The sequence below is a fragment of the Phascolarctos cinereus genome, unplaced genomic scaffold, assembly GCF_003287225.1.
Source record: "Phascolarctos cinereus isolate Bilbo 61053 unplaced genomic scaffold, phaCin_HiC Scaffold_726;HRSCAF=1367, whole genome shotgun sequence".
Classification (NCBI taxonomy): Eukaryota; Metazoa; Chordata; class Mammalia; order Diprotodontia; family Phascolarctidae; genus Phascolarctos; species Phascolarctos cinereus.
This window is the reverse complement of record NW_027556098.1, coordinates 393,725,572-393,751,838: the sequence shown is the minus strand read 5'-3', so window position 1 is coordinate 393,751,838 and position 26,267 is coordinate 393,725,572. Positions and strand designations below refer to the sequence as shown.

General features: G+C 44.7%; 1 protein-coding gene across 1 annotated transcript; it reads right to left on the bottom strand.

Annotated features, from left to right (window-relative positions):
* Positions 1-7,364: 7,364 nt before the first annotated feature.
* Positions 7,365-25,355, bottom strand: ERRFI1 (ERBB receptor feedback inhibitor 1). The gene is made up of 4 exons (XM_020974728.2): positions 25,166-25,355; positions 11,339-11,529; positions 11,109-11,185; positions 7,365-10,073 (listed from the first exon to the last, which is right to left on the bottom strand). The coding sequence occupies exons 2-4, from the start codon at positions 11,458-11,460 to the stop codon at positions 8,875-8,877; spliced, it is 1,398 nt and encodes a 465-aa protein (XP_020830387.1). The 5' UTR covers positions 11,461-11,529; positions 25,166-25,355; the 3' UTR covers positions 7,365-8,874.
* Positions 25,356-26,267: the final 912 nt, after the last annotated feature.

Sequence of the window (26,267 nt, the reverse complement as noted above, 5' to 3'; positions counted from 1 at the left end):
CAGTAGAATTAAAAAGGATTGGGAAAGGCTAATTGAGAAAGGTGAGATTAAGAATATTTGTAAAGTACATGACAATACTTAAAATGCAAAATAAATGCCAGCGATTATCATTACTATTGTTACCTCTCTGGACACTCTCCAGCTAAAATAAGATTCCTGCACCTGAGCTCAGTGTGGCAGATGTGGTCTGAACGGGGCACAGGACAGACGGTTGGACTGTCACCTCCCTTGGCCTGGGCCAGTGCCTCTCCCCAGCCCAAGATTGTCATCTGGAGCATTTTTTCCTGCTATCTCACCCTCCTGAGTCATGGAACCTGTTGAGTGTTTTGCAGCTTCTTTCGGAATAGGCTCTTACAAGTCTTTCTCTCTCTGCTCTCTTCTGTTGGGACGTTTCTCCAATGCTCCAGAGCTATGGGAAGGGGGAAGGGTTTGTATTACAAATTCGTCACCTTATATTACTTAATAATCATTTAGTTGTTACTCCAAAACCCGAGCATGGGGTCAAGACCATATATTGGGACAGATTAGACATTCTCCTTAGCCTCTGCCTCCAGCTTTTATTAAATCAGCACTAAAGGTAGTCTACTTCAGCTAGAAAGAAAGGAATCACCTTAATTTTATGGTAGTTAATTTAAATCCCAGTATCCCGCAGCTCAGAGAAACCATTCAGCCCATTTGCTACAGGACAAATTAGCAAGTTTCTGCATCATGTTCTTCTATCCTAAATGTATCCAGTGGCCTGTAGTGATACCCAAATGAATGGCCCATGTACAGTCTTCTCTCTGCAAGCCCAGTTGGTGACTGAATAGCCTTCTAGAAAGTGGTAAAATTATTTTTGTTCAGTTCAGTCATGTCCAACTTTCTGTGACCTCATTTGGGATTTTCTTGGCAAAGATACTGGAGTGGTTTGCCATTTCCCTCTCCAGCTCACTTTACAGATGAGAAAACAGGCAAACGATGAAGTGACTTGTCCAGGGTCACACAGCTAGTAAGTGTCTGAGGTTGGACTTGAACTCAGGTCCTCCTGTTGATAGATAGTAGATACATAGATACATAGATAGACAGAAAAATAGATGGATGGATGGATATAGATATGTATAGATATACGTATGTATGTATATACATACATACATACATACACATTTTTAAAATTCATTTCCTTTGTACTCTCCTATATTTTATTTTCTGCATCTGAGAACAGGTGCAGAGGCTTCCCCAATACTGCCAGAGGGGTCCATGATCCCAAAAAAGGCAAAGATATTCTACAACAGGTACCCCACCTAAGAAAAATCTTTCAGGTATTTTCTAAGTAGAAATAAGTGGTCTTGGGGTATTGTTGTGATAACAGGCAGTATCAGCGAGTGTAGAACTACCCCCCTTTTAAAATTAAGCTACCACTAGTTTTAGTGCACAGTGATGTATAAATAATATAGCCACATTTTATATGCAACTCCGGGTGTGGCATTTCTGTATGATTCAGACAGAATAATATGAGTTTGTATAGATGGAAATGGGCATTTGGGTGGAGATTAAGTAAGGACAGAATTATAATGCAGGATGGGTGGAGGGTAACACCTTTTTTTACTTAGACAAAGGCTATTCACAAGGTCCATATCCAGAATGCTATGGATTTATTTGGCTATATTACTAAGTGCAGGACCTATAATCTTAAAGTCATATGCTGTTTCCAGAAAAAAAAAATTCCATCACAGTAAGAATTGCCAGCCAGCCAGATAGGGTTAGAGCTGCACTGCTCAAAACAGACGTTTGTTTTCTAACGAGCAAGTCAAACAAATGTCCTATCCCCCAGGTTCCTGTAAATAACCAGAAGATGATGTAAATCTGACCGGTTTGTTATTCAGTTTTGTGAGTTCTTGATAAAAGAGCAGGAGCTGAACCAGCGTCACCGTAATTTATCACTGTTGCTCAGTCATTTTCAGTTCAGTCATTTGGAGTTTTCTTGGCAGAAATATTGCAGCGATTTGCCATTTCTTTCTCCAGCTCATTTTACAGTTGAGGAAACTGAGGCAAACAGGATGAAGTGACTTGCCCAGGGTCACACAGCTAGGAAGTGTCTGAGGCTGGATTTTAACTCAGGAAGATGAGTCTTCCTTTCTCTAGGCTCAGCAATCTATCCACTATACCACCTGGCTGCCTTAATAGAAGACAGTAAATGCAATTAAAAAAAATATATATATATATAAGGGGCAGCTAGGTGGCACAATGGATACAGCACCAGCCCTGAAGTCAGGAGGACCTGAGTTCAAATCTGGCCTCAGACCAACCACTGGACGCATACTAGCTGTATGATGCTGGGCAAGTCACTTAACCCCAATTGCCTTAAAAAAAATGTGTGTGTGTATACACACACACACACACACACACACATATACATATATACATACATACATATACATGTCTATGTACACACACACACACACACACACACAAATAACTTTCATCCTCAAGTCCTTCTGCTAACAGGATCAACAGTCGTGCTGCCCTCTCCCCCAACGTTGCCGTCGTTTACTGTGTCTCAACTGCGGGCTCTCACTTCAGGGACATGGGGCAATGACCCTCCACAATCACTGTGCTGACAAATTTCTCACTTATCTTCGGGAACTTGACTTTGGGGTTCTAAGACCAGGTGTGTCAATGGCAATTAACCACAGTGTTTGAGCGAGGGAGGGATTTCAAACTTTGTCGCAGGGTTAAAGACTATGCAGACAACGTAAGGCAAAAGTTTCACTAAAATCCCTGAGTAACCAAAAAGCAACCTGGAGAGAGACAAAATTCAAGGTTATATATCAGGGGAGGGGGCAGGGGGGGGAAAGAGCCGTGTCTTAAGATGTAGAATCTTTGTCATTTTCCCCCTTTGGGTCTCACTTGGTCCAGGGAAGGCAGGACAGTCAGTCAATAAATATTTATTAAGCACCTGCTATGTGCCAGGCATCATGCTAAGCACTGGGGCTAAAAAGAAAGGCAAAAGTGGATAGAGCACGGGCCCTGAAGTCGGGAGGACCTGAGTTCAAATCCAACCTCAGACCAAACACTTGACACTTACTAGCTATGTGACCCTGGGCAAGTCACTTAACCCCAATTGCCTAAAACAAACAAACAAATAAATAAATAATAAAAAGAAAGGCAAAAGACAGCCCCTGCCCTCAAGGAGCTCACAGGCTAGTGGGGGAAGCGATAACTAACAAAGTATAGACAGGGTAAATAGGAAATGATGACCTTCATAGGGAAGGCACTAGAATTAAGAGGGGCCGGGGAAGGTTTCCTGTAGCAAGTGGGATTTTAGTTAGGACTTGAAAGGAAAGAGATGGTTCCAGGTGTGGGAGAGAGCCAGAGAAAATGCCCAGACCCGAGAGACAGAGGTTTCGTGGAGTAGCCAGGAGGCCAGTCACCGGACTGGAGAGTTCGTGTCTGGGAGTCACGTGTGAGAAACCTGGAAAGGCTGGAGGTGGCTAGGCCATGAAGGGCTTTGAATGCCGAAACAGAGGATTTTGTTGATCCGGAAAGTGACAGGGAGCCAAGGGGGGTTATTGAATTGTGAGGATATATGGCAAGTTAACATTTTTGGAAGAGAATAAATTAAAACTGGATCTGTGATTTTATTGAAACGGAACTCCCAGGTAAGGAAATTCCCTCTCTTGTTGCAGGTCGGCAGCAAACCGTCTTGGCCTGTTGTTCAGACCACTGAGAAGTTAAGGGACTGGCCTAAGGTCACACAGTCAGTCTGTGTTAGAAGCAGGTTTTCCTGGCTCCAAAGCCAGCCCTCTCTAACTCTTACACCATGCTAGCTTTCCAGTCTAGAACAGACTTAGAGGAGTCAAAAATTGGAGCATTTCATTAAGAAAATATGAATAACTATTGAAATGTAAGCAGGAATAGGTTAATTGTCACATGGTTAGGCTCATCACTTATTAAATCAAAATTAGGCTGAAATAGTTGTAAGCATCATTTTGCAGAGCAGCGAGGCAAGACTGGAGTTAGGAAACCTGAGTTCAAGTCTAGCTGTGTGACCCTGGGCAAGTCCCTTAACCCTATTTGCCTCAGTTTCCTCTTTTATAAAATGAGCTGGAGAAGGAAATGACAAACCATTCCAGTATCTTTACCAAGAAGACCCCAAGTGGGGTTACAGAGAGTCAGAAATGACTGAAAACAACTAAATAACAAATAAGAAAATGCAAAATAAACCTGATTTAAAAAAGAAAATCCAAACACACATCTCCCCAGTGCTTAGCACATAGTCGGTATTAAATAAATGCTTGTCAACTTGCCTCATCTCCAGACTTGCAGATATTTCTTGTACTTCATGAAATCCATTGTGGAACCTTGGGAAAATTTTTTTTTAATATAGGTCTGTTATAAAGAGTCATGCTTTTCTTGTAACTTGATATAATTTGTATAAAAATGATTCACTTGACTTCAGAATTGTTTATCCCCCTGGGGGTAACTTTGCATATGTAATGAGAACTGAGCCAGTCTACAGTTCTTGGACCATGTGAGTCCATGCCACCCGAGTTCTTCTAAACATTCAGACGTGTAATTAGAGGCCCTTGTGTGAGGATGACGTGGCACACTGACAAGTCTTATCATGTGTCTGACGGAGGTGCTGTGGCTGAGCCCAGTTCCCTCTGCAGCTTACAGGGCTGCCCCTGGAGCCTACTGCATGGCATTAACCCATGGGAGGTGCTATCAGTTTAGCATCTGGGCGGCCTGGAACTCTTTTATCAATTACCAATCAGAGACAGCATGTACAAGAACACCTGTTCACCCAAGAACATTCGGGACAGTCAGGAATTCAAAACATACAGAAAGTGTCTTCCTCGTGCATGCCCAGAGGAAGGAAGACCTAGGTTTTCTAGAGACAGTGTGGAAAGAGCCCAGACTTCCAGAAGCAGCACCCAGTTGCCCGTAGTCAAAGGAAGGCAAGCTGAAGAGCTGTGTATACTGCATGTGATGAAGATGCCTCTGTGCTCCACTGCTGTTCCCTAACTAGACACAATAACACGTAGGGGGCTCCGAGATCTGAATTTTTGGTGGTGGCTGACACACCTGTAAATAATAGCCCAGAGTTAAGTGAATTGGCATTCTATTGTTGAATAGTTCATTATATAATCGAGCATAGATCTAATTTTTTGGCTGGGGGATGTAGGAGAAAATCCTAAGGAGAAACCAACTTACTTAACAAAAGAACTAAGGTTTTTCTGTCAGCAGTCACATGCTTTCCAAAATTTGCTCTCCTGGGTAGGTTTATTTTCGGGAGGTCACCAGTAAGGTGTCTAGAAGAAGAGCTATGAGGAGCATAATAAGAGCTAACTTTCCATAGCACCTACTATGTGCAGGGCGATTTATAATTATCTTATTTGATCTTCACAACGCCGTAGGAAGGGTAGTATGATCCTCATTTTACAGATAATAACTGAAATGTATACAGTGCTGACTATGTGTGCTAAGCAATTTATAATTCTCATTTGACCTTCACAACAACACTGGGAGATAGGTAGCATTATTATCCATTTTACAGAGGTAAACTGACTTGCGCAGGATCACATAGCTAATAAGTGCATGAGGCTGAATTTGAACTCAGGTCTTCCCAACTCCAGGTCTGGCACCCAGTGGCATGTCTTTACAATGAACTCATTTCCTTGAAAAGTCTGCCTGCTTCTATATGGAAACTGATGAGTGAATGGCAGTCACCCGGAGTCTGTACTAGCAAAGATTTCTTTGCAGGTATGTGCAGTGTTGTGAATGTTCTTTGCATAGATAAGGTGAAAGAAGGCCAGAATCTTGGTGCCCCACAGCCGTTATAGATTAGAGCAAAGCCTGGTACAAAAAGATGGGCATGCAAGTTCCCACCCTTTTATTTAACAACCAGATTTCTTCAGACATGCCCAAGTCATGTTATTTCACTTTGCCCAAAAGTAGTTAGGAACTGAAAAGCTTTGAACTACCCAAGTACAAACACATTTAAAAAATGGGTTGCCCACTCTCCCTCGCCCTGCCCACCCACACACAACTCAAAACAGACCCTTTTGAAAATTTTATGGTTGTGTTTGGAAAAACACTTCTAAACCAGAGGGGACAAAACATTCCAGCCAAGCTTCTTATGGGGAAACAGTGGAAAGAAGGGCACGGAGCCCACATTGGGACAAGCACCCCTACAAACACGATGCTCTGGTGTGGGGATGGTTGTCAATCTACCCTTTGCCTTTTGGTTTGCATTCTTCACATGACTCATTTCCCAGAGACATGAAGCCTCGGGCAGCAACGGGGTGGGGATGCCAAATCCTTAAAAGAACACTGTCTCATTAATCCACAAAGCTTAATTATTGTCTTCACCCATTAGATGTAAGCTTCTTGAGGGCAGAGACCAGGTCTTGAGTACCTAACACATATGTGGCCCTTAATAAGTGCTAACATCTACATGTAACTTTGGTATCAAATACTTTTTTTCTCTCCCGTTGCTGACATTTAGTCTGGGCAGACAGAATCAACGCCTGTTAATTCTACTTTGACCATTTCCAATCAGTTACCACTATTTGTCAACATTTGTGTCCAACATCTTAGAAATGTTAGTATCTACTAACTGTGTGACCGTAGGCAAGTCACTTAACCCCAATTGCCTCACCAAAAAGAAAAAAAAATGTCAGTATCCAAATAAAAGCTACCTTGAAATTCTTAAGAAAGGAACAGAATACATGGCAGTGATCTTGGCCAAAGTACGAAGTTTAGAAGGTTAAAAGGAGAAAGATGGATAGATATAAGAGATGCAGGTCAAAGAACCTCTGGATAAAGAGGATAAAGAGAAAGTTTCTTCCTACATTACACTTAAAAGTAGAAATGAGTGAAAACAGAAAAGTGCTGGGAGTAGCAGGATTTCACTGAGAGAACCAGACAATGACTGCAGAAGGTAAAAAGACTATATTATAATGTACCAGGTGATTCTGGATAAAGGGCAACAGACTAAGTTCTTTTGAAGTTTTAGGACCTAATCAGCCTTCTCTGTGCCTGCCTTATAAGAGACAAATCTTATCTCCCAATGATCTGTAACAATCCATTTTCCTGGCACTAAATTTAGACCCTTGCTGGGTGTTAAGCTTTAGAGAAAACCTTCCTGGACATTCACCTTGTTAACAGCTTACACAGATGGGAATCGTTTCCAGTTAGCTGTGTCTGCTGACAACACCAGGTTAACTATCAAAGAGAAATCCAACATAGTAGCTTCCAAGGTTCTTTCCCATTAATCTGAGAAGGGAATACATTCCCAGTGTCACCCCAAGGACATAAAAATATATCAAAATTTACATGAGAAAGTTCAGATAACCCAGAAGCAAGAAACATGACAAATGGTGTCATAAATATTATAACTTTATTAAAATGAAAAGACATATTATTCAAAATAATGCAACAAAATGAATAAAATCCTTTGTCCAATACTGTACACATGATGCAGAAATCAGTGCATTTTCTATCGAATGTTTTCACCTTCATTTAGTCTGTACTAAAATATAATAAGCTTTAAATAGCTCAAATAATATCATTCAGCAGTTTTAAACTGTAAACAGCTCGTTTTTACTGTTAGGAGAACACCATGAGCACCTTTCCTCCTGTGCTTCTCCAGAGAGGAGAAATACACGGAAAGCACGAGAGAAAGGCGAACACAAGCAACACGTGCAGACTCGGAAGCAGTGAATCAGACCTTTTGCTCGGGGTTTTACTGTCAAGGGTGGAAAAAGAGAATGATTCGACCTCTTGCATTAAGACGTACTGTGCTGTTGGTCAGTGGAAGCGTTTCACTTAAAAAAGCAAAACCACCTCCAGAAAATACTGAATAGAAACCAGCAACACAAGGCCAGCTTGTGTTGTACTTCTGGTTATTAATACAGTCTGAAGTTTAAAAAAAACAACAACAAAAAAAAACAAAAACAAAAACCCACCCACCCCAAAATGAGAAGAGTGTCTGGATCTTAATCACTGTTTCATTATTGGCCATTAATTGACAGTGTGAACACCTTGGTGCCTTTCCATCAGGGAGAGGCTAATGCATCTTTCTGCCTTGGGGAGAGAAACTGGCTTTTTTTTTTTTTGTAACGTGCTGTTTTAGTGGATAAAAAGAACTTAGAAGGCACAATGAAGAAAAAAAAAAGAAGTCTAATTCTATGTGACCATTACCTACTCATTTTGCTTTCTTCATTTTTTCCAAGTGTGGGAGATACATACAGGTAGTATAATGTTTCCCAAAAGAAGCCAATCAGACTTTGCGGATGATTTTTGAAATGGGCATAGTACATCCCAGCTCACGCTTCTTGCTAATGTAGGCCCAGGTTTTTGTGGAGAAGTCAAACTCAAAAGAGGAAAAAGAAATCAAATGTCAAAGCCCCCAGTGCCACTAAAACAAAACCTTCTGTGGTTCTGAATGAAACAATACTGTCCTTTCACTTGCTCAGTTTTCAGTCTGGCAGCACAGTCTGATTTCTCCAGCTTGAATTTTTTTATTACTCTGAATATATATATATATTACTCTAAGATAGTAACTAACTGGTTAACCTGTAACTATGGTTATACCACAAGTTCCTATATAGATATATATATAGATATATATAGATATATAGATATGTTCCCCCTCCCCCCAACATCACATCTTTAAATTATACAGACTTGAATAAAAAGACTTTTCTCCAAAAGAAAACTGAGGGATTCTCATAACAACACCTTACAGTTGATTTACCGCCTTCTCTTCAAGGCAGAGACTTCAGCTGTTTACTTTGCCACGAGACCTTCGGCAGACTCGCCAACACTAAGCTTGCCCCAGAGAGCTCACTGCGCTCGCTCTGTGCCACTGCTGAATGATATTCCCAGAGTCTAGGGAGAAACCACATAGGATAAATGCTTGCGTTTCCCCTGGCCCTCAAGGTCCATTTTCGCTCTGGAGTCCAGCTTTTCGGTCACTGCAGCTGTCCTGCAGTCACTGGACGGCAGCTGAACGGGGGCACTCACAGCACTGGTTTCTTCTGTTTCCCTAAAGAACTTCTCGTATTTGTCCAGATACGGCGGCCTCTCAGGTAGTAGGTAATAATGCGTTGAACTCACCTTCTTTCCATTTTCAATGATGGGCAGGATGCAAGGACCCTTGCTAGCAGACCCTTCACTGTTCTGTCTTTGCAACGCTTTGCTGCTGACGTATTTGGGATCGGGGGCAAAGCTCTGTGTAGGGGGCATGACCCCATTGAGGTAAGACGGGAGGCTTTTAGGACTCGGCGTCCGGGAGTTACTCCGTGATAAAGGTTCTCTCGGAGGCACTTTGGGAGGCCTGTCTTCGTCACTGTATGTGCTGGAAGTAACTTCTGCTGACCACCTTCTGTAATCTGGCTTAACTGGCCTGGGAGGTATGGGAACCCTGGGGGGGACCTCGGGTTTATCTTCATCTGAATTAGGAGAAGCACGATGTAAGTGGCTGGCCAGCCTTGGAGCTGGCTTGTTAAAGGATCCAGCCGGTCCTGAATGGGACCTTCGTAACTTCCGGTGGGACTGCTGAAGAAGAGGGGTTGAGTTTTGTACATTTTCGTTTTGGTCAGATGTCGGCCTCCCATCTTCTATAGCTGGGGCATCAAAATATGCGTAATTGATCTGCCCACACCCACGGAAGCTTCGTCTGCCTGGAACCCCGTACTTAAAGACAGAAAGCGAACAGTCTTCTAAGAGGAAGTCTGTGTCTGAGCTCGTTATAAATTCCACCTCACAGTCTGTGTCATCTGGAGAAAAGTCCTCAGAGATAGGCAGGGGGGGAAGGGGCCTGGAACCCCGCTCCCCAGAAGTCACCGAGGAGAATAGGGAAGGCCCGTTTTTTACGGGTGTGAGAGGGGGACTCCTGGAAGCAGCACAGACCCCATTCACAGAGAGTTTCTTAACACCACACGCAACATGGTCCTCTTCACTCTTTCCAAAGTGTTCACTGGGGGAAATAATGAGAGGCGGCAAGCCCGACTTCATCTGAGAGGGAGTCCGGAAACAGTTTTCGGCGAAGCAATGGCCATTCACTGGGACAGGTTTTGAAATGTGCCCTAGAATAAACAGGAGACGTTAATACGAGATCTCGTTTTCCCACTGTGTGTGGTGGAGCCTCAGCTATCTCCACCTTGGGTAGCTCTCTGCCTAACCAAACACCTCTATTAGTGAAATACTTTCCTGGTGTAACCCTGAGAACACTCAGTCAACGATGGGTGTAATTAGAGAACAGAAGATTGTTCATGTGCATGAACTGGTTCAAAGAACAAATTATCTTCTCTATCTCCTTTTGGACATGAGCACAGTGCACACCCACACATCTCAGGCAAACGGTGTGACGTGTGCACAATTCGCAGAAGATGAGCAGCATATAATTTATATGAACACCACACAGCACCGCCTCGCCATTTCAGGCGGGTGACAGCACAAGGCACGCGGGGCATGAGGGAGATAAGGAGAGGACTTGGCCGCTCCAGCCTAAGGACTATGACAGGGATCCCTGGGCTTGGCCCGATAAGCAGCTCTTGACAAAATCTGCAGACCAGGATGTTCACACTAAGTGGACTCTATACCCATCTCTTACTGGCAGAACAGACTTAACCCTCCTGAATCTTTAGCTCTCAAACATGGCGGTGACTCAGGCCAGCACCGTTCCCATGGGAGAGATAAGGAAGCTCATCCAGGCTTCTTCCAGGTAGGGCAGCATCATCGCTGGGATTGGAACTGAATTCCTGACTCTAATAAGCCCACGCTTCAGACTCAGGTTAATAAAATCAGTGGCTGCAGCCTGCCCAAGATGGTGGGTCCCCTTAACTGGAATGTGAGCTCCTGGGAGATCAAGGATCGTCTTGACTTCTAATTCTTCCCCCTGGTGATCTGTAGTGAGCGTTTAATAAATATTTTCCTCATTTCTTAAGGGAAAAAGCCATCTCTATTTCCACCCAGCTGTTGCCACTAGAGGTCAGACGACTGTTTCAAATGTTTCAGACTTCCTCATTTTTTTTACATGAGGCCACAGGACAAAACACTCCTCACCCCCACCCCCAAATGCTTAATTCCACTTGACTCCAACTATCAGGAGAGATACATACCAAAGGTTGTCAGGTGCTGCTGGGTGGTAGAATTCAGGTTGTAGGCCATGGTTATTGGGTCAATATTTAAAAAGTTGCTAAAAAGAAAAACATGTCTCAATTAGTCACAAAAAAGCAGTTGGAGCACTCATGTCTCTTTTAAACAAAACAATGCCAAGGTGGAGCTCAGATCAGGCAGGCCTTGCAGGTACAAGGCAGATTAGGAGGGAGCTCTCTCCCCACTTACTTACTTCTCAAACCCTTTGCGGCTTCCCCAACAGGTCTTCAGGCTTCCCATGGCTTGGCCATTCCGCAGAAATCCAGTCTTTAATGGGACTCTGATTTCCTGAGCAGCAACTCCTGCTGATGACATCGTGCCTTACTCTCAATGCCGACGCTTTTGCACCTCAGGGGTCTTCAGTCAGCCAGCAGCTTTCATTCCCTTGGAGAAGAAAGAGAAGTGAGGAAAGGAATAGCAGAAACGAAGCAATCCCCATTGAAATAGCGCCTGTTTATGGGGCTTCTGAATTTTTCAGGGGAAAATATTTATTCATTCAGGGACAGAGTGATTAGCTAAATGCCCAAGAAATCCCAGATGAGAAGTACTCCTCAGGACTGACGTCACAATCAAAGTTACTGGAGTGAGGGGTAGTAAAGACCATGTTGGTAGACCCCAGGCGGAGGCTTGAAATATTTCAGCAGAGGGGGAGAGAAACAGGGGAAGGGAGGTGGTGCCAACAAAAGCAGACCTGGTAGATCAGCCCCCCTCTGCTGATGGACTTTTTCCTTCCAGTCCATCCTGCCCTTCTCCTCCCCTCCAGGGAAAGGCCCTCTGGAAAAAGTCTTTCACCTCAACATCATCAAGACGGGCACTGGTCAGCAGGGCCTTCATCCAGATGCCCCAACACTTGTAGCTGCGTGACCCTGTGCAAGTCCCACAACCTTTGTGGCCCTCAGCTTCCCCCCTGTTGCGCTGAACTCCCTGGCTCCTGAAACTCCTCTCCAGCACAGATCTATCACTAAGACTTAAAGTCTGAATTAAAGACATATGACTGATTACAAGGCATGGCACCAGGGCAACCTATACAAGAGCACTGGTTTTGACTCAATATTTGTTTGGGCCATGGGACAGGGAGAGAGGTAAGCTATCCAGGGATTTCCTTACTTAAGACTGCTGTTGTTCAGTTAGGTCTGACTCTCCATGAACCCACTTGGGGTTTTCTTGGCAAAGATACTGGAGCAGTTTGCCATTTGCTTCTCCAGCTCATTTTACAGATGAGGAAACTGAGGCAAACAGGATGAAGTGGCTTGCCCAGGCTCACACACAGCTAGTAAGCGTCTGAGGCTGGATTTAAACTCAGAAAGAAGAGCTTTCCCGACTCCAGGCCTGGGGCTCTATGCACTGTGTCACCCAGCTGGCCCTTTCCTTAAGACACCAGTGGCTATTTCTGCAGACCGTCTCATTTCCAGGATCCTGTGAAAATCAAGTTCTGCAGGTTTACTGGCTTTAGAAGAGCTATACTATTCTGTGACCTACTCCTTGCTTCCCTCCCCCACTTTAAAAAATAAAAGCACACAGATGTAAAAGTACATTCTCCACATTCTCCTTGGTGGAATGCTGGAGAATTCAGGCCTTGCCTAGCTCTAAGGCATGAGTTACACAGGATGTAAGTAAATTTTGCCTAATCCAGGGGGTTCCAAACTTAAGGCTGCCCCTTTACTAACTCTGGGGTCCCACTCAGCCCTTTCAAATTTGCCCTATCCTCCCATGGCTCCCCACTCCCCAAGTCATTTGTTCAAAGTTCCCCAGTTACCTGGAAGGTGGATTATCCCTTCGGGAAGAAACCTAACGTCCATCTCATTATCAAGCACAAACTTTACTGAGCACCTAACATCTAATTATTTCACCTAAAGGCCTTAAAAATGCTCTCACATGCTTATTTCATGTCAGAAAGACTGCACGTGTATTGGCGTTCTATGGGTCACAGACTGGAACAGGTCAAAAGAAATCAGTGATGACCTAGCAAAGAGCGTCTCGCTCTCTTTAAACACAAGACCACGATGCAACATCAGCGTTCCTCTTCCAAAGCCAGATTCCTGTGAGCTCACTGCTATACAAGGTAATAATCTGAGCGGCATGCTGGAGACCCATTTCAGAATGAGGCCTGTATTTCCTCCCCCATTTCAGTGCCCAACAAATACCACTTGTTTAAAGTAAAACTACCCCGGAATTCAGCTGGCCTAGGTATGTGTATTAATACTTGCTTGTGGATCCTGAGCAAATGTGTTTTCTCTTCATTTACTATTTCTTGAGTCAAATGAGGCTGGAGAAAGGGGGGAGGGGGACTAGTTTGCCTGTCTTCAGACCAGCTGTCAGCACACTGGTCCTAAGTAGACATATGCTGGTTTTTCTAAGCATACTACAAGCACTGGTGAGACCATAGGGAAAGTATCTGTGGTAATATAAAAATGAAAGGCAAGATAGGAAGGAGAATATGGTATTTAAGTAGTTTGAAAGCACCCGTATGAAGATCACTCATTCAGATTACAGGAAAAAGCCCCAGGCCATTGGAGGAGGCCCAACCCCCACCTGTATGGCCGCCAACAAGCACTCCTCGTAATTACTGGGTCAGCCTCCGTGCCATCTAAATCTTAGCTTTCAACAGAATGATTGTGTAACTATTCCCTGTTCTGAAACTGCCTTGGAATTTTAGGCTTACATTTCAATGGACACTTAAAACTATTTACACATTCTAGGAAAAGTTATTTTTCAATCATTGTTTCCATCACCTACTTGTTAGCTTTCTGAAGGAAAAATTTTTTTATATATATAAAAGAATTGTATTCACTGAGCCAGCTCCTTCCTAACCACAATAGTGCCTTTGTGTATTCATAGAAGGTTGACCTGCCTCTAAATTTCAATGGGGAATTGTGAATGGGCCGTGTTATGAAACTGTCCGAACTTCCTACTTGCTTGAATGGCAGACGTGAGGAAGGCAATATCATTGCATGTTCTCCCCAAATGGAAAATAGCCTTGGATTGTGGATTCAAAAGGGCAATGTGCCACATGTGAAGAAACAAACAATTTAATTTGTGTTCATCGTAGATTATAAGCTCCCCAGGGTCAGGGCCATACCTCACGTTAAAAAAAAAAATCTCTCTACGGCACCTAGCATGTAGGAGAAACTGAATAAATATATCATAGCATGAAACAGATGGATAAGATCTCAGAGACCAGCTGATCCAAAGCCCTTGTTTGACAGGCGCAGACCCCAAGGCTCAGGGAAGTTAAGGGACTTCCAGGTCGCTCAGGAGGAGGTCTGGGATGCAAATTCAAGTCTTCCCAGCAGTGAGCGCTCTTTCCCCTACGCCAGCCAGGAAACCTTAAGGAAGATGAGCCACCACCCCTCCCACTAAATTTTATATTCTAATGTTCAACATCAACAAGGTGAAACCTCGAGTTTAGTAAAGAACCGACCTCAGTTTGTCTAATTAATATTCACCAAAGTGGGCTCCTGAATGGTTCCGTTTCAAATTCAGTTCTGGTTTAGAATTCATTGGAAAGCAAAGATTATTAAGAAAAAAAAAATCTCTGCAGAGAAATTAACACCTGAAAATACAAGGTGTACCTTTTCTACTGCTATGAAATGACAAAAATACGATTAGATTAAGAAGCGCTGGGCAGCACAATCTAGGCCCAGGTCCAAATAATCCAGGCCACAAAAACTAATTTACCAAGCAGCAGTCAAAAACCCAGCAGATCCCGAGGTCATGCTGTCTCAGTATTGTAATTCATAGGCAGCTGAAAGGGGCTCCTGAGAGGTCAAGGGCCTCACCCCTGGTCATACACAGGCATCTGATGGCACCACGGCCAAGCCCGGAGCCGCTTCCACCACACCATACTCTGCCATCATCACATGATCAAAAAGGCCTACACGAGAAAGCGCCATATAATTACGGCCAAATTAAAAGAAAATGTGCTTCCCATTCTTGCCTCTTTTAAAAATAATTACTAGACTAAGGCTCACCGGTTTAGACCCACATGTTGATGGAACCCAGAGAAGGTCTGGATGGAAAAGGACTGGTTTTAAATTGATGTTAATGACTGGCATCAGAAAAGATAAGGCTGAGCAGCAATTCCAGGGAGTGTTGAATTTGAGTGTTATCCTGCTAATTCTACTAATTCTATATTTGAGGTGATTTTCCAGATTCTAAAATGGAATATTTTTGTAGACTGAGTCAAAATACAATGACCTAAAGAGGCAACCCTGGCTTAGAATCTACCATTTCCAGTGCTACATCCTAGTTTATTTGGAGAAATTAGAAGGTACTACAAAGGTCATTTCCGGCTAAATGAATTTCAGGCTTCCCTAATCTTTTGCTTCCTAGTAATGATAAATGTAAAAGGAATTACTATGAATGCTTTACAATTTACAAAGGGCCTTCATTTTATCAATTCAAACATCTATTAAGCCACTAGGATAGGCAAAAGATGTAGCTAAACATGGGGGATTGAAACAAAGATGAATAAAATACCACCCCGGCTTTAAAGAAGTTTACAATCTAATCTGTAGGCTGTGGAGACTCAAAACTGCAATGCAAATGAGGGGATTAGTGCCCAGGGGAAATCCAAGTATTCTCTTCCACCAGGGATACCGCAGGAGAAAGCTTCAGGGAGGGGTCAGCTCAAGGGCCCTCAGGTTGGAAGGCCCAGGCCAGCATCTGGGGAGTAGCTACAAATCCAAGTTCATGAAAGCAATGGAATCTGTGCTGTAAGAAACAATGAACGGCATGAATGAAGAAGCCTGGGAAGACCTACTGGAACAGATACAAAGGGAAGCAAGCAGATCTAGGAAAAACAATTCCCACAAGGGAAAAAGGGGGGGAAAGGCTACAGTGTAGTTCTGGGGAACCTGGCTTGTGGTCTACCTGCCGTTCTTGGTTATGGGGGTGGCCCTGAGGCCAAAGATGGGTAAGGAATAGAGAGAGAAATGAAAATCATGTAAAAATCAAGTCATTTCCAAAATTAAGATATGCTAAGGAAGAAGTTTCAATTGACAAAGGTGGTAGACGGTGTGTATTCTTGGAGTAAGACTATTAGCAAAGGAGAGGTCGAGAAAGAGGTAGAATGACCCCTACCCCAAGGCAGGAGAGGGAGTCGGGGGTCAAAATCCATGGATTTTTAACTTCCGATCTTGAGCTGGAAGACTGCCCTGGAAGACTGCCCGGTGCTGATCTAATCAGTCTCCCATTTCACAGATGAGGAAAGTGAAGTCTGGCTTCTGTAAGGGACTGTAGTAAGTAGCAGAGCAGGGATCCAGTCCCACTTATTCTGGCTCTAAATACAATGTTCTCTTCATTATATCGAGCTGTCCCCTTCAAGTAATTTTACATTAGAAAAACAACAACAAACTTAAGCCTAATACTATGTACCCACTTGAGAAGGATCTAGTTTTAAGTTTATAGTGTTTAGAAAAGCCCTTAGTGAAGAAGGAACTGACATTACTTTAAGACATTAACCTAGATTTGCTCACCTGGCCACCTGATCTCATTAATGAATCTCAGAAGCAATTGGGAGGGGGAGGGGCACATTTTTGTCCTACAACTCACCCACTTCTGCTTGGTGCTTCCTTATTTGAAAGTGTGACGTAATTTCCTTTTTTCAATCTGGTTTTAGAACCTGATTTCTGTTTATTCAGAGTGAAAAATGGTCTCCTCAGACTTTTCAAACATTTCTCTACAAAAACTACTTCCCTAGCTATGAGATTACATACCATACTTAAAGTATCACGGCTACACCTTGGAGAATGGAAGGAGCTCCTATAGGAAAGAACTGAAGTGGCTTTGGACACGACAAATTCCACGGTTTCTGACCCTAAGAGGCTCAATTTTAGGAGACCCCAGACATGACCAGTACTCGTGATTCATATTTGACCTCTAAAAACAACTATTACTGGATTGAAGGCCTCTCGGTACAGTTCAAGAGTTTAGGGGTTTTTTTATCTAAGAAATGATACTCAATACCTACAATTTGTAAAACATTTCCTTCGTAATATCCAAGTAACGTAGGTAGAGCGATTACGCTTCTCATTCTGCAGATGAAGAGACTGAGGCTCAGGGGGGTTAGGACATGCTGATGGTCACACTGGCTAGTGAGCTACAGTCAGGACTCAAGAGCTGGTCTGACGCCCAAACGAGGGCTCTTTGACCATACCACATCTGTTCTAATCAGAACTTGGCTTACTGAAATCAAAAGCTCTGACTTTAGGCTCCTATTGAGATTTTCTTTTAATATAAGGGTTTTTAACCTGGAGTCCATAAACTTGGTTTTTAAAAATATTTTGACAACTGTATTTCCAAGTAATTGGTTTCCTTTGAAATCCTCTGTATTTTACTCAATGTATTTAAAAACGATTCTAAGAAGGATCTACAGGCCTCCCCAGACACTGCCCAAGGGGTCCAGAGCACAAAAAGGGTTAAGAACCTTGGTTTCAAGGAGGCTACTACTAGGACCACTGAGGGAACAATACATGGAATAGCTAAGTCACTGAAGAAGTCTCCTCCACAATAGTCAGCTTGAAATGCCTCAGTCTGTCTGCATTATACAGGATTTAAAGCCCAGTCTTCCGATGCTGTACCCTGGGGTGGAAGATTTGCCAGGGAAGCCCACCTTCTGGCTGGAAGGTTTTAAGAAGACCGGTGATGGGCAGCAAGCACATCTATGAGTCAAGGATCAGCCTCAGCAAAATTCTTTAGGCTCCACAGCAACTCGTGAAGGCCATCTCAGGAAGGCCTACAGGAATCTGGATCTGTCCAAGCAAGAAGCACCCAGATCCTGGGTGGGGATCTTTCCGCCTGAAGGCCCCATGTGGCCCTCTAAGTCCTCGAAGTTCAGCCCTTCAGGGACCACCCGGGGCCTCGAGGCTGCAGGTTCCCGACTCTTGACCCAGACAGATGAAATCACAAATGCCTAAAATACACAATAATCTTTACATCTGATGGTGGTACAAAGATCAGGAAGTCTGAACTTGTGATAATTTACACTTGTGCAGTCATGAAGCTACTTTTCTTCAGGTTTTGAAGGGTTACTGTACAGTGCTGTCCCAAGTTTACAGATGGAAAAAAATGAGGCAAAGAAAGAAGGCCAAACCTAGGACAAGAGGCTGCATCAGTGCAAGCACTTAGAAGCAGAATTAAGCAAAACCTAAAATCCTAAGTCTGATGCTGTTAACCATCAAATCAAGGTTTCTGTGATCATTCTGAGAGATTTAAACTTGGAAATTTAGAGGCACTTTGTTTGGAGAAGTGTTCTAGATTCAGTGTTGGTCAGGAAGACTTGGGTTGAAATCTGTCACTAACTAGCACATCTATGGATGAAGAAGTTACTTAACTTCTCTAGCTTGCATCTTCATCTGTAACAGGGGGATAAATAACACCTGAGTACCCACACCTCACAAAACTGTTAAAGCTTAAAGAAGAATACATACAAAGAGTTTGGAAAACTTCAAAGTACCATATGAATGGTGACTATTATATTATTAGATTTTTTTCTTCAAGAAAAAAAAACAAACCCCAAAATCCCTCAGTTTGACCACCCTAATCAAACCATTAGGTAATAGTTTTACATTCTATAGCCCTCTGTAGTCACTCTACCCATACGTTAGGCCAGCCAAATGACTGGACTTCCAAAGAACAGAAATACAGAATGAGATCTGGCTGCTGCATTAGCTTTCCTTTTATTCACAGCAGAGAGGCCTTTTAAAACCTATTTAATCACTAGATTGTAAACTCCTTGTGGGCAGGGGACTGGGCTTTATCATTTTTATCTTATCCAGCTCCAGTCTAGCACAGTATTTTGTACACAGTGGCCCCTTAAAGTAAGTCAGCATAAAATGAACAGGTGCAGGAAAGGGCATGGGCTGTTATGAATGACCCAATGGGGATGGACCTGCATGTTAACATGAGAAATTCTTTGGAATTATCTTATAGATTATACCAGTATGTTACAGATTTACCAATCAATCTCTCACCCATTGCCAAGACATTGATTATTTAACCTTAATTTTAATTTCATTTATCGATTACTGATACAAAACCACTCAACTGCTATTCTAGGTTCTGTGATTTCTTAGCTATGAATACCAAAGCAGATTCCTGGACTCCTCTGCTTTGCAGTTTTGTAAAAGGTCCTTGGAGTGGAAGGAAGGGGAGGCAAGGGGCTCGTTATCTGAGCTCTGCAAGACCCTTCAATCTTCGTTAAGACCTACCAGTGATTGTACTCTTTGGAATTTAAAGTCGCCGGAGAGCTGGTCCTCTGAAAAGAGACTTTACATTTACTGAGAAGAAAGGATGGGAGCAGATAGGTGTGCAGTGGATAGAGCAGCTGCCCTGGATTCAGAAGGATCTAAGTTCAAGTCCAGCCTCTGACACTTACTAGCTGTGTGACCCTGGGCAAGTCACTGAAACCCACTAGTGTGAGAGAGAGAAAAGAGAGAAAGAGAAGGAGAGAGGGGGAGGGAGGGAGAAAGAAAGAGAGAGGGAGAAAGAGAGAGAGAGAGGAAAGGATGGCAAGAACTCATAAGAAAACTATTTCTGCAACATAAGGCACAACTTTAATGGCAAAAAAAAAGGATTTTTAACTTAGCAATACAAAACTGACTTGAGCAACACTTGGAATGTGCTTAATTTCTCTTGGTCCCTCGAGCTTTAGTATGGTCAGAAGGTTTTGGTTTCTGCATCCACTAAAAAGGATCTCCTTACATGCCAAATCTACACTTTAATTAAAAGAACTTCAAACATGGTTCTTCTCCAGTTCTGCCGGATGTATCAAAGTCCTTCCATCTGGGGCACTTGGCACAAGCCAGGCTCACCCTGAACCCAGGGCGTACCCAAAGGATTTCATTCTAACTCTACTGCACAGTGTGGATCTACGTTCTGCCAAGTCCTTTTGAAGGACCCCAAGCTTCGCCCTGAGACGAAGGCTCACCTTTCTACCACCAGTATTCTTCCGGTGAGGCCATAAGTCTGGCTGCAAGTCATGGAATACTAGAGTCTCTGATGAAGCAGGAATTGAGAGTGCCCCCAAAGGGCAAAGGCAAGGTGCCTGTGCCATGAGCAAGGGCCAATCAACACAGTGCAAGCAAGGAAGTACGTGGACATGGGTGCAGGATATTGGAGACCTGTGTGACCAGTGATGTGCCGGCTAGCTTTGCCCGATGGCTTTCATGGGATGATGGATCACTGGGGGAGGAGAGAGGCAAATATCTGAAACTGAGTATGATACAATCCCCCCGCCAAAAAAAAAAGCCAAGAGAAAAAAAAAGAATGAGCTAGTATAGTCATTAGGGAGAGCAACGGATGCCTGCTCAGACTGTCTGCGTGATCTACTGTTGCCCACCCCATGGTGGAGAAAACGGATATAAAGCTCCTGATGAGTTAAGGAAAACACATCGGGCCAAATCTGTGGAAGGATTAGACCCCCGACGCCCCCTCCCCATGGGCAGGCATGTGCTAGATAGGTTGTAATTTTGTCCATCCATGGCATGACTGTCCCCTGGGCCAGGGCCACTCAGCTGGCATCTGAATCTTGGTCTTCCTGTCTCCAAGGCCAGCCCTCTCTCTACCATGCCATGCTTTATAGATTCAATTCAGCTTACAGTCACAGGGGAGAAATGGAAATTTTAAAAACTGACAACTGTTCGTCTTTGGACTTCTCCCACTACCAAAGTGATTTTAGAAGATGCATCTAAGTGCATAAAGTTCAAAGAAATGCTAACACGTGTTCACACTGATCTAAATCAAGTGTAGCACTGCACAGTCTAAAGCAGTGTGAGTGTGTGTGTGTGTGTGAGATAATTTCCTCTGCACACATTTTTATGGCAAAAGAATTTAGTGACCTGTGGATGTGAAGGTCACTGCAGGGCAAGACCACTTAGTAGAGCTCTCATACCAAGCCATTCCACTCCAGCAGCTTTGGACTAATGGTATTTAATAGGTGCCCTGGCATGCTCCATGTTCTAGAACTGTCAGTGTGAAAGTGTTAGACAAACAAACTGCAAGGCCTAGTAGAAACCCACAAATGGGAAGGGGTTTAGATTTCCTCTGTTCCATGGACCCCCCCCCCCAAAGTTATTAGAGCCACCAGCCCTACAAGGGAGCCAGAAATCTGCTTGACTTCTCATAATTTACTTCAGTAAAACCTCCAAAGACCAAAATCCAAAGAAGAAGAAGGTGCCCAAACCAAGGCCAGCTGCATTTTTTTCATTTGACATTCACAAACACCCCAGGTGGTAGCAGAATAGCTACCAAATCCAGCTTTCCTGCCTCTCCAGGCCGTGTTTTTTCCACTGCAATGCAGGCCTTATGTTTATAAAAAGTACCTTCTTTCTTCTAAGGATCTGGGTCATCATTTATCCTTATAACGCTCTTCTTGTAGATGGTGAAAGGGAGTTAGAGGAAGGTTACTTGATGACTGGCTGAGACCCTCGAACAATGTAGAAGCATTCAGTCCCACAGTAATGTTTGTTTCAGACCCTAAGCTCTTAGAAAGCAAGGAGACAAATCTGTTTGGAATGATCTGTGATGTAACCAATACATTGAGAGGGCAGAGAACTGAGTATTGGGGCTGGAGTAAGGAAGCTGTTGTCTGGTCATTTCAGTTGTGTCTGACTCTTTGGGGTTTTCCTCGGAAAGATACTGGAGGCTCTTCCACTGTGCCATCTGGCTGCCCCAAGTCAGGAAGACCCAAGTTCAAATCTAGCCTCAGACCCTTACTAGCTGTGTGATCCTGGGCAAGTCACTTCCCCCTGTTTGCCTCAGTTTCCTCATCTGTAAAATGAGGATAACAGCACCCCCTTCCCAGGGTGGTTGTGAGGATCAAACCAGATAATTGTACAGTGCTCAGCACAGTGCCTGGCACATGGCAGGTACTATATAAACATTTCTTCCCTTCTCTTTCCTTCAGACTGACATGCTGAAGACATAATAAAACCCTTTCTGTGACTATTGTTCCTAAGTTCTATTTCTACATGAATTTTGCTCTATATCTTACTTGCTCCATGGCATCTCTCCACTGATACCAAATTCAACCCCTCTGATTTAGATCAGCTTTGTGGTCCTCTGGCCAAAATCCATGAGAAATGATGACAACAAAAACTGACCATGACCAAAAACAAACAAAAAAACCCCAACCTCAAACTTTACTAACCTGTTTTCACTCTAATCCATACCACTAGAGCTATTTCAGTTATGACTGCCCCCAAATCTTAATCTTTCTTTTTGTACTCTTTCCTCTTGAAATCTGCTATGCTGCCCATATTTAGATTTCCCCCTGTAATCACAGGATCATAGATCTAGAGCTGGCCACAGAGTTCAACCCAGACATTTTAAAGACAAGGAAACTAAGGCAGAACTGGGATTCAAACCCAGGTCCTCTGTCCCAATCCAGCATACTTCCCACTGTTTCATAATGCCTCTAGGTCCAATCTGACTAGGCCAATAACTTACATTCAGGACCCTGAAGTCACCTGTTTGACCTGCTGCTAAAAGCCTATATTTATGTTATGTGAATAATGCCAGAAGAACACAAGGAGACTGTGTTTATGTAGGGAGTCAGTCATTCATTAGCTTTTGTGAAAGCCTGCCAAACCTCCCTGCCGAAGTGTGTTCGACTAATTCCGACCGGGGAGCATCCTTCCAAATGATTTGGATTAACAGAAGTGTTGTTTCCTTGGTGTAGATACTAAGCTGATGACATTCCAATTCCTGGAATTACCCTTGGCACCACCTTTCCACCCCTCTGTTCAGGTTCACCCTCTAAAGCAACCTGCCAGCATGCAGACAATCAAGTCCATTTCAAGCATGTTAATTTCACCTTTAAAGCTGAAAGGAAGCACCAGCCCAGTTTAACTTCTCTGAAATAATAATAGCATTTTCACACAAAAGTCACCAGTGTTGAGACAAAAGTTTTCTATGGTATGACTTGCTTTCATTCAAGTAATCCATACTTTTCTGTGATCAGAAACCATGCTGGCCAAAGCCAGTCATTTTTACCTACCCTGTTCAAACACTGAAGAAGGGTCAGAAATCTCTTAAGACTAGCTCATCAAAAACGGATATGTATTTGTCTTGGGGTCAGTCAGGTACCCTCCCTTTCTCTTCTGAGACTGTACTAGGGCTTGTCTCATGGACAATTTTATTAAAAAAAATATTAAGTTTCTACTTTGAGGGCACTGTGCAGGACTCAAAAGACCAAGACATAGTCCTGGGCCTCGGGGAGTTTACCATCCAGAAGATCTGATAAATTATATAATTTGTTGGTCCAACACCTCCAATCCCTTCCTCTTGGACACAATTAAAAATAAATGCATGCATGAATTGAGCTGAATGATGGGTACTGAATACTAATGTCAAAGACACATGATAAAGGCTGCATTCGTTTGTGTTCAAATTTGCTATTATCTAGGAATGATCTTGGGTTAGTAGCACACTGGTAACCAAACGAGAGTCGGCATGTTAAACTCAGCCAGATCCTCTGGCTTTGGTCTCCTGCCAGATCTGGTAGTTGTAGCTGAAAAATGGCATTCTAGCTTCAGGGAGGGCAACGTGCACGTCCTGCTTAAGAGTAATTTCTACCTAAAATTGCATTATCACAGAAATGTAAACAGAAAGGCAATAAAAGAAAAGTACCAACGAGTTTGGTTGGATGAGGGCTTCCAGACTACAAAAATACTTATGCTGACTACTTTCTTATGGCAGAATTACCAAAACTTAAAGCTAACTAGTTACTTGCTCTCCTGAAGTGAGAGAGAAGAAAAAAAAAAGAATTTTAACCTCACCTTTCTTCACCCCTGACAGTTGCCTAGAAACCAGTCCTGCCCTACCTGTGTTACAGGTGTACCTAAAGTCACCAACACACCTCCTTTAAAGCTACAGTCTCTTTTCTGACTACACTCAAGTTTATGACTAACAATCTATTCATATGTTATCAAGTAAGAGACTTGTTTCTTTCAAGCAATGATGAAATACTAATAAAGACTTAGCAAGCACCAATCATAGTAGTCGTTTAATTTGTACAGAGCTATGGACCTCAAGACATTGTTTTCTATATAAACACCGCAAATACACAATCGACAGATAAATTAATCGTCCACCTTGTAAGAGCTCCCTAACTCTATTCCTTTTGAATCACAAGGCCAGGGAAACAGTTAGGCACCTCTACAGAAAAGAATGAAACAGAGACACTAAAATAGTATAGAATGTACCATCAGGGTAAAAAAAAAAAAATCACAGACTCCTAAGTACAGGAAACGTGAGCAGAGATTCCTGAAGCTGATCTCGAATCCGATCAGGAGCAATCATGCGCAGGCAATTACCAAATGCCTCCTAGCAGCCTCCCACCAAAGCTTTTAAGGTAGGATTTATGGGCTATAAGGCATTTTAACAGTGTCTAATGCTATAAATAAAACAGTTCTGACTCAAAAGGAAAAAAATACCCCGACCAGAACCCTCAGCCCGCTAATCACTGACGGAGGAGACCTAAAGAAGGCAGGAGACAGGATTTGCTGTATTCCTGTCTCCCATCACGCACCACCTCCGGGCTGGTGCAGAGGAAGGAGCGCGGTCAGGGGGTTCGGGGGGTCCTCCGATTCCCCGCCGGTAAAGCGAGCGGGGGCTGGGCTGCGCGGCCCCCGGGGTCGCTCCCCCACCTCGGGCAGCCGCGGGGTCGGGGTGTGCCGGTGCAGGGCAGTGCAAGGCTGCACGGGCTGCACGAGAACAATAGTCAATGGAATGAAAGGAGAGCCGGCCGGGGAAGGCGCACCGGGCTCCGCAGCCTCGGCGGCGCCGGCTCCCCCACGCGCCCCGCGCCCGCGCCCCTGCCCCCAGCGCGGGAGGGGCCCCGCGCCTCTTTCATCTCGCACATCTGGATGGAGGACCCCCCCCGCACATCTGGAGGGAAGTCACCGCCGCCAGGCCCCGCGTCCCTCCTCCTTCCCGGGGCTGAGAAGCGGGGCCGCCCTCGCAGCGCCGCCGCCGCCGCCGCCCTCCAGCCCCGACTTCAGCTCGAGGGCCCCCTCACCTCAGCGGAGCCGCGGCGGCCACCGCCGCCGCCGCCGCCGCCGCCGCCGCCGCACGGCCGCCAACCTCCGTCCCGCGCATGTCCGTCCCGGCTGGCTCAGCGCCGCGGACAGAAGGGCCGGGACATTGCGCAAGCGCAGACGCCGCTAGCCTGCCCCGAGAACGAGACCCCGTCGATTGTAGGCTTCTGAGCGCCGGCGCCGCCGAGCGCCTTATATAGCGAGGAGGCGGGGGTTGGGGGGCGGTGCCGTGACGTCCTCGCGTAGCCGGGCTCCTCCCTCCTCCCCCACCGCCGCAGGAGCTGCGGCTTAAAGCGGCGATGCCGCGGGGCCCGCGCCGCGGTGGGGTCGAAGCATATGCGCCTTTGTCTCTGGGCTGCTGCTGCGGCTGCTGCGCGCGGGCTCTGCCCACGGCTGCCCTTCGGGGCCGGCAGGGGAGCTGGGGGGGACTCTCCAGGCCAGTCCGGCCCGGGGAAGCCCCGTAACCCGAGTTTTCCGCGGAAATGTGTCGTGGAATTTCCCTCCGTTCCCCCGCACCTCCCGTTGTCAGGGTGGTGGTTGTTTTGGGGAGCCTACAGACTGCTCCCGATGGGTGGAGGATGGAGTGGCGGAAACCCGGGGGAGCACCTTGGGGGTGCCTTGCAGGCTCGGAGCGCAGATGCATTGCCAGACCTGGTCGTCATGCCCCCTCCTCGCTCGAGAACCTGCGCTGGCTCCCTATTCCCTCTAGAATAAAATACAGTTTTCCCTAGAGCCCTTCACCTTGCGGCTCCAGCCGACCTCGCACATCACTGTGGCATCTCAGCCAAACGAGCCTCCCTCACTTAGGGTCATAGCTCAGAGCTGAAGGGGACTCTGCCGTCGATCAATCAATAAACATTTATTAACCCCTGCTAAGTTCTAAGCGCTATGCCAAGCGCTGAGGATACAAAAGAGGCAAAACACGTCCCTGTCCTCAAGAAGCCTACAATCTAATGGGGGGAGACACCATGCAAACAAAGCAGGTTATATACAGGATGGGGATGTTCTCCTTTCTCATCTCATTTCAAGCCTCGGCTCAGATATACTTTCCTAGAAGGGACCTTTCCTGATCCCTCCAACCCC